This window comes from Carcharodon carcharias, chromosome 24, assembly GCF_017639515.1.
Source record: "Carcharodon carcharias isolate sCarCar2 chromosome 24, sCarCar2.pri, whole genome shotgun sequence".
NCBI lineage: Eukaryota > Metazoa > Chordata > Chondrichthyes > Lamniformes > Lamnidae > Carcharodon > Carcharodon carcharias.
This window is the reverse complement of record NC_054490.1, coordinates 5,057,004-5,066,521: the sequence shown is the minus strand read 5'-3', so window position 1 is coordinate 5,066,521 and position 9,518 is coordinate 5,057,004. Positions and strand designations below refer to the sequence as shown.

The following is a 9,518-nucleotide window of genomic DNA, read 5'->3' as shown; positions in this document are numbered from 1 at the left end:
GGACACTCCATGTGTCGCTACTGAACTCTCAATGTGTCACTACTGAACTCTCCATGAGTCACTATGGACACTCCATGTCCCACTATTGGACACTCCATGTGTCACTACTGAACTCTACCTGTGTCAATACTGGACACTCCATGTGTCACAACTGAACTCTCCATGTGTCACTACTGAACTCTCCATGTGTCACTACTGGAAACTCCATGTGCCACTACTGAACTCATCATGTGTCACTACTGAACTCTCCATGCGCCACTAGTGGACACTCCATGTTTCACTACTGAACTCTCCAAGTGTCACTACTGGACACTCCATGAGTCACTACTGAACTCTCCATGTGAACCCTCCCCCTCAGCTGCTGCAGAGATATCAAACTTGGGATGTCAACCTGGAATTGACAATCTAATTAGATACAAACTTGGGATGTCAACCTGGAATTGACAATCTAATTAGATATCAAACTTGTGATGTCAACCTGGAATTGACAATCTAATTAGATATCAAACTTGGGATGTCAACCTGGAATTGACAATCTAATTAGATATCAGACTTGGGATGTAAACCTGGAATTGACAATCTAATTAGATATCAAACTTGGGATTTCAACCTGGAATTGACAATCTAACGATGACCATGAAGCCAATACTCACTGGCCACACCATCTGCTGTTCATTCCTGGTCGCCACTGGGGAAAGGGTGCTCGGGTTCCACTTCTAGGTGGTAGGGACCGTGCGATTCACAAGCATGACTGAAGGAGCCTTGGTGGATTGTTTCGATGCATCTTGTATATTGTACCGACTGTGTCCCTGTGTGTTGAATGTTGAAGGAGGCGGTTGGACTGACCATCCTGTTGGTCTGCTTTATCCTTCATTGCGCAGAGCTCCTGGAGAATAATTGGGATCTGCACTTATTGGTGCAAATGGAGTGTGAGACATCACAGTGTTGCCTTTTATCTTGTAGTTGGAGGACAGGCTTTGAGTCAAAAGGTGCTTTTTGAGTGCAGAATTCCCTGACCTGCTCCTGTAGCAGCAGCATTTACACGGATAGGCCAGTCCAGTTTCTGGTGAACGGTAACCCCTAGGGCGTTAGTGGCAGGGTTTAACTGATGTTCCTGTTGTTGAATATTTAGGTGCAATGGTTAGATTGTGTCTGTTGCTGACCATGGCCCATTGCCTGGGACATGTGTGTGCGTGTGTCACCAGGCCAGGAAATGACCATTGTCCTACCGGTGCCGTGTTTGGGGGAAGGTTTGATGTCTCTTCCTGGATGAAGAGGCAGGTGTGGTTTTCTCGGGGCCACTTCCGAGAGTAGCGGAGGTTGCAGCGCTTTGGCTGCAGCTTCAACCATCGGACGTCCCACGCTAAGTAATTGAAACATGGGTCAGATTCTAACCTGACAACTCCCCCACCCCCTGGACAAAGCAGCAGCCGCCGGATTACAGCTTTCTGCCGCGATGCTTCCTCAATGATCTCCCACTTACTATCCTGTTGCTGATGAGGTATAAGTATCGAACTGAGGCAACATATTCTGACAATAGGGATTTGTTTGGTTTCGCTTTTCGATAACATGAGAGTCGGTGCATTGATTTACACTTTTCTATAACGTGAGAGACGGTGCATTGATTTACACTTTTCTATAACATGAGAGACGGTGCATTGATTTATACATTTCTATAACATGAGAGACGGTGCATTGATTTACAGTTTTCTATAACATGAGAGACGGTGCATTGATTTACCCTTTTCTATAAGGTGAGAGACGGTGCATTGATGTACACTTTTCTATAACGTGAGAGACGGTGCATTGATTTACAATTTTCTATAACGTGAGAGACGGTGCATTGATTTACACTTTTCTATAACGTGAGAGACGGTTCATTGATTTACACTTTTCCATAATGTGAGAGACTGTGCATTGATTTACACTTTTCTATAACATGAGAGACGGTGCATTGATTTACACTTTTCTATAGCATGACAGATGGTGCATTGTTTTACACTTTTCTATAACGTGAGAGACAGTGCATTGATTTACAATTTTCTCTCACATGAGAGACGGTGCATTGATTTACACTTTTCTATAACATGACAGACGGTGCATTGATTTACACTTTTCTATAACGTGAGAGACCGTGCATTGATTTACACTTTTCTAGAACATGACAGATGGTGCATTGATTTACACTTTTCTGTTACATGAGAGACGGTGCATTGATTTACACTTTTCTATAATGTGAGAGACGGTGCATTGATTTAGACTTTTCTATAACATGAGAGACGGTGCATTGATTTACACTTTTCTATAACATGAGAAACAGTGCATTGATTTACACTTTTCTATAACCTGAGAGACGGTGCATTGATTTACACTTTTCTATAACCTGAGAGACGGTGCATTGATTTAGACTTTTCTATAACCTGAGAGACGGTGCATTGATTTACACATTTACATAACGTGAGAGACGGTGCATTGATTTACACTTTTCTATAACATGAGAGCCGGTGCATTGATTTACACTTTTCCATAACTTGATAGACGGTGCATTGATTTACACTTTTCTATAACGTGAGAGACTGTGCATTGATTTGCGCTTTTCTATAAAGTGAGAGACGGTGCATTGATTTACACTTTTCTATAACGTGAGAGTCGGTGCATTGATTCACACTTTTCTATAACGTGAGAGATGTTGCATTGATTTACACTTTTCTATAATGTGAGAGACGGTGCATTGATTTACACTTTTACGTTGAAATACACCCGGCAAAAACTGTTGCATGTTGGAAATATAGTTATTTATATTTTGTTTAATAATGGAAGACTTGCCTTCATAAAGCTTCTCCCCATTTAGTTGTTTCTGAAGTTTTCTAGTTGGTTCACAGTGTGAACCCCACCCCCGGCCGGACCATTTATTAACTGCCTCTAATCGCCTTTGAAGAAGAGTTAGTGAAGAATGTTCTCCATTGGCTTTTTCTGCCAATCATCTATTTAATCCTGCAATACAGACGGTTCCTGCTCAGCACCTTTACACAGACATCAGCCTGAAAATGCCCAGAGAATCTATTCTGGTGATGTTGGTTGATGGGGGGATGTCTATGTTGACCTAGGACAACGGGGATAACAGATCTTACAATATTGTATTGGGATATCTTTATAGGAATAGTTGAAATCGATTTAATCCATTACATTTGAATGGATTAACATGGCTATATATAAAGTGGATATGTTTGAATTCACTTTTGAATGTGCAATTAACTGACTGAACAATAGTTGCACATGGATCCATTGCTTTGATGACTGGTTCACAGATGGTGTCTGGGGACATCTGGTCCATCCATGGTCATTGCGAACTGTTATCAGAATGGAACAGCCCGGGGTCAACCTGCTCTGGTATCGCCAGACCCGCGGGCAAGGACTCACCTGCCATCGGACACATTTACTGGGCTGGACCGGCTGAATATGGAGAGGGGATTCCGAAAGGGATGTGAAATCCAGCGGGGCCATGGACCAGAGGATGTTGAGGTTGAAGCTGGAGAGTGTGGAACTGAGTGTGACGGGGGTGGAATACCTACTGCCCGGCTGCTGATGGGGGCCACAGGGCTCCTGACCCACCCTCCGCACTGACCAAAAAAACCATCCAAGTCAAAGACCTTCACCACAGTCCCGCCACAAGTCCCACTTCTCCCCTTTCACACCTTTGACAATTGCTGGGGCTTCCAGTTCAACAGATGCTGTCCAACATGTCAATCTGGGGGCAGGGGCGATGGTCTGGTGGGGTTGTCGCTGGACAATAGTAATCAAGAGGCCCAGGGTCATGTTCCGGGGGACTAGGCTGCGAATCCCACCTCAGCAGATGGTGTCATTTCAATTCAATAAAGATTTGGCAATTAAATGTCTAATGATGACCACGAAACCATTGTCGATTGTTCTAACAACCCCCATCTATCCTTTAGAGAAGGAAATGTGACATCCTTACCTGCTCTGACCTACCTGTGACAACAGGTCCACACCAACACGCTTGACTCTTAAAATGACGTCCACATCCCATGAACGAATTTTAAAAAAAGTTAACCTGGTTGGGGTCAGGCACAAATTTAAGTTTCTACATCAATGATCCCCTTTACCACATAATGTGCGATGAGGCTTGACTCTGTGATTCTGTGCTTACAGTGACAGCACTTCAGAAAACATAGAAGTGCCCATAGAAGGGAGGAGAGGTTGCAAGAGTTGCAGCACAAATCCAACCTTACCTTTTCTAAGATGCAATGCTCTCTGGTTCATGGACCAATCCAGATGATAAAGATTATCCCCCCTTCCCCTGCAGAGTCACTATTCCCCGTGACGGGAAATACCAGGACAATGACCCCCTGTCATTTGTTAGCAAAGGATAAGAAATGGTTTTCATCGAATCACAAAATCAAGCAGCTCAAACTGAGGCTCCACAGCCAGTCGGTCCTGAATGAACGGTTTGAATCACCTGTCTCATCGCTTTCATTCATCTACTCGTTTCCCATTGATCTGGCAATCCTGCTTTTATAAGTTAATTTCCAATCCTCTTTTGAAAGGTATAATTTAACCTCCATCCAGCAGACTTCCAAGCATTGCATTGCAGATTATAATCTCTCACTGTTAAGGAAAAGAGAAATCTCATCTTCCCCTCTGGTTCTTTTGCCGAATGTCTTCAGGCTGGGTCCCCTGTTTACCGACCCTCCTGACACTGAAAGCAGCTTATCCCTTTATTAAAACTCTTCATGATGTCCCTACTTCCATTAAACATCGCCTTCACCTTCTGTGACCTGATTAGGTTTTTCTAAATCATTTACATGAATTGGAAACCCTTTCAAATCCCAGGATCTCTCCTATCCCCTGCAAGAAATGGCAAAATGCAACCCAAAGCTGCAGATTCATCATCCTTTTCTTTAGTCAAGAGGAAAGAACCGCCTGTTTTGCTTTGATGGAGGAGGAGACGTTCTATTGGGCCGTGCCAGCGATGACGTCTCTTCCGCGCCCAATCACAGAACGAGATGCAGCAGCAGCAGTGGGGCTGCGGGAGGTGAATGGAGAGACAAGGACTGATCACACTCCGGCATCATGCTGTTTACACTCTACTTCACCCTGCTGCTCCTGCTGCTCCCAGGTCACTGGCTGCTTGTTGTTGGGCAAATTAGGCCGGCCTTAATCTGGTTTGGCCGGCACCAGCCTTGTGCTGTTGTAGGAAGCAATTCAGTCAGTTAAAAGCTAAATGTGGCGGATGCTGGAAAACTGAAACATGCTTCTCCAGCTGGTCCACCGACCTCGGGGACTGAGGCCAATTGCATGGCTGTCGTGCTGCTACAATAGAATTGGAGGGACCCTGAGTGTCCAGGAATTACAGCTCTGTAGCTTCAGCCAGTTGAGCGCGCACCGCGAGGTTTGACAGGGGAGATTCTCACTGTCCTTATTCCGGCTGTGCTTATATGATCCGATCTCTCTCTCATCTTTTCCTTTCCACCTCAGACACTTGCAGGAGCACCCTCCTTACCCAGTGGGGGGTCCGGCTGTCTGTTGTACAGGGGCAGACAGCAGAGATGCACTGTTACCAGAACGACACTGAGCATATCAACATGTACTGGTATCGGGAGCACCCCGGAGCAGGCCTGCAGCTCATGGTCACCTCGGTGGGTACCTCAGAGCCCACCCCTGAAGAGGGGTTCAAGAAGAGGTTTAATGTCACCAGACCCGAGCGTAAGTCGTGCATCCTGAAAATACTGAGTGTGGAGCCGACTGACCCTGCGGTTTATTACTGCGCTGCTGGTGAACACAGGGAATCAGAGCTGCTCCTGGGCTGGATCAGGAACACACTCACCTCTGGTCCTGTCAGACTAAAGTACAGGAAACTCCAGTCAGCTGCACTGGTAAAAGTCACCAGATCATTGATGAAGGTTGTCCGATTTCCCACAAGATTGTGACTGGCTGGAACAATGTCTCAGCTTCTCAACAGTTCGGAACCCCAAACTCAGCACCTCCCAAAGCGGAGGGAATTAGCTCGAGTGAAAGTTGAAGGTTAACACGGGGACAGTGTTCAATTCAAACTGCTTCATATCCCTTCTCACTAATTCCATTCCCTCAAAGCGACAGGGAAATAATGTGAAAGCGGGCGAAGCTGCGAGTTTGAGAGACCGTGTGAAAGTCCCGCATCATGGGGTGGCCAGTTAATCTATCTCCACTGTTGCTGCTGCTGCTGCTGCTGCTACCAGGTTACAATGAATATTTGTAAGGGGGAATGGGGTTCCTGTTGCTGAAGCCACAATTCATTCAGTTGGATCATTTGTAGAATTGGATATTGTTGAGCTCGGTATTGCCAGTCATAGTGCGGAAGTTGCATTCTGCCAAAGTAACTGGGAACAATAGACGGGCGGGGAATATCTGCTGGAGAAAGGGTTGAGGGAAAGGGGATAGGACTAAATACAAATGCAAAGCCCCTTGGCAGCCTCACTGAGCAGGAAGAGTCCGTCTCTCTGGAGTGTTAAAGTGTGTCGGGTGCGGCTAACGCGGCAGAGTTATCGGTGTGGGGTTTGGGAACCTGCTGGGCAGGAGTATTCCACACAAATCTGCACCCAGCACAAGTATCTCCAGAGAGCGACGCTACCACTGAGCTGGGGCGACACTGGGCACCCAGACATTATGGTTCTGTTTCTCGGTGAAGGGAGCTGAGCGACCGAGAGCTGCGTTGTGAGATTCGACAATAGCTTTCTCCACATCCTGATTGCGCCAGTTCATTTCTGATCCGCTCTGTCTCTCACCTCCCTCCTTAGCCTCCGGCAGGAGCGTCCTGGTTTCCCAGTGGCCGAGCCGCCTGTCTGTTAGAGAGGGGGACACGGTGGAGATGGGCTGTTACCAGAACGACAGCAGTGACAGCTACATGTACTGGTATCGGCAGCACCCCGGGGCAGGCCTGCCGCTCATTGTCACCTCGGTGGGTACCTCAGAGCCCACCCCTGAAGATGGTTTCAAGAAGAGTTTGAATGTCACCAGACCCGAGATTAAGTCGTGCAGCCTGAAAATACTGAATGTGGAGCCGACTGACACTGCGGTTTATTACTGCGCTGCTGGTGAACACAGAGACTCAAACTGCTGCCGGGCTGGGTCTAAAACCTTTAAATTAACCCTTAAAAGCCCATCACTCACCAAACTCCAACTTAAGCACTCTAATGCAACCTAAAGCAGCACTCCTACACTGACCAGTGTCTGGTTTTTCCAAAAGAAAACTTACGATTGGATAAAACAATCTTTGCCAACACTGCCTGAGTGACAATTGAAAATTTACTGCATCGCTTCAATACTTTTCAACGCTGTAGAAATATCCTCGGGTGAATCATGGACTCAAACAGGACAGAGTATTCATTTATTTCTATTGTGCCTCTTTGAATCGGCTCCATACTTCACTACTTATTTCCTCAAAGCGCCTCCGATAAACATTGTTCCAAAACATTGCCAAATATCTCCTCAAAGTTCCCATTCGATCTGCTTCCTTCATCATTTCAGACAATACAATCCAACTAATAATAGCTTCAATGAGATATAAGTACCATCCTTTTAATCTCCCCTGTTATACGTTTGGGAATCACCTTTAGGGTTGTGCCCTCTGTTCCCCAAATACTATCGAAGTGACCTGCTTCCCATTATTTACCCCATCCAAATCAGACATCATTGTGAACAGACACATCCGGTCTATTCTAAGCATTCTCTGGCCAATGATGTCCGTCACCTTTCAATCACTGCTGCTGGGACTGGTCCTACGAAGGAAATAACTGGGAACAGTGCTAATGGAGTCCTCCTGAGAGGCCGAGTGGAGAAATGAGGGGAGCTCCGACAGGTTTAACAATCGCCTCAGGTGAGATATCTCTCCCTACGCTTCACATAGGCAATCGGTAAGAATCTTTATACACAGCCCCCATCAGATGCAATGTCCTGCACCTTGCCAGACAACACCGTGTGCTTATCATTCTGCTATTCGCAGACAGGAAAAGGATTGGCTGTTTGTCTCGGGTAAGAAACGGGCCAGTAAACACCTTGTGGGTGTTGCTGAAATGATGTCGTCTCCACACCCCCAAACCCGAGAGGAGTGACAGTGTGTGGAGCTGCAGTGTGTCTGTCTGAGAGCTGGGACGGAGCAGAAGGATTGACCCAGGGCGGTTCATGATTCCGGCATCATGCTGCACAGTGCTTTCCTGTACCTCATGTTTCTGCTGCTCCCAGGTTACTTTTCATCCTTTGTAGGCCAACCCTGGCCGCTCTAAACCTGCTTTTGGGGGGAAACTTCAATTCTTGGAGCATTAGAAGCTGCAGAAAGGCTTCGGTCAGTGACGAGATTGAGCAGGTTCCTTACTGATTGAAGCAGTGAGTGGCTGTGGTCTGGAGAATACATTGCATGAGAGGCTGGGGAAGCAGCTGCAACTTGTGCCCCACACAAGGGACGGGGTAAATTTCCAAATGGGGTAATATTGGTCGGGCTGACGGTAAAGGGCCCGGGAGTGGGGGTTTAATTGGAAGTGGCCTCGCCAGAGATGGGCAGGCGCGGTTCCCGAATCCAATTCTACGGATTCTGATGTTTTAAAATGTACAGAACCGGCCCCATCACCAGAAAGTTGATATTTGACCCTATGTGTCTGTGGTTTGTTTTTTTAATGTAATAAATGTGTTTCTCTGTAGCTGGCTGCAGGAGCGGTCTCGTTACCCAGTGGCTCAAGAGATTGTCCGTGGGAAAAGGGGAGATGGGGGTATGGGCTGTTACCAGAATGACAGCAGCGACAGCTCCATGTACTGGTATCGGCAGCACCCCGGGGCAGGCCTGCAGCTCATGGTCACCTCGATGGGTACCTCAGAGCCCACCCCTGAAGAGGGTTTCAAGAAGAGGTTTAATGTCACCAGACCCGAGCGTAAGTCGTGCAGCCTGAAAATACTGAGTGTGGAGCCGACTGATCCTGCGGTTTATTACTGCGCTGCTGGTGAACACAGAGTCTCAAACTGCTGCCGGGCTGGGTCTAAAACCTTTAAATTAACCCTTAAAAGCCCTTCACTCACCAAACACCAACTTAAGCACTCTAATGCAACCTAAAGCAGCACTCCTACACTGACCAGTGTCTGGTTTTTCCAAAAGAAAACTTACGATCGCTTTAAGCAATCTTTGCCAACACTGCCTGAGTGACATTTGAAAATTTACAGCATCGCTTCAATACTTTTCAACGCTGTAGAAATATCCTCGGGTGAATCATGGACTCATACAGGACAGAGTATTCATTTATTTCTATCGTGCCTCTAAGTAGCTGCTTGTCTTTCTGAGAGAAGGTAGAAAATCAAAGTTTCATCTTCCCTCTTCGCCTATCTACCACACTCACCAAACTCAAACTGAAGCCATCTAATGCAGCCTAAAGCCACACTCAAGTATACACCAGCACACACAGCAATTGTCTTGCTTTTGTGCTCACGGAATCTAGCTTCTGGAAACCTGTTGATGCCGCTTATCTAATTAACTATCT

The 9,518-nt window shown here is 46.5% G+C and overlaps 1 gene segment (V, D, J or C); it reads left to right on the top strand.

Moving 5' to 3' along the window:
• The first annotated feature begins 6,130 nt into the window (after nt 1-6,130).
• Nucleotides 6,131-8,108, top strand: LOC121269326. The segment is given in 3 exon segments: nt 6,131-6,236; nt 6,795-7,125; nt 8,000-8,108. Coding segments are annotated over 3 exon segments (498 nt in total).
• The last annotated feature ends 1,410 nt before the right edge of the window (nt 8,109-9,518 follow it).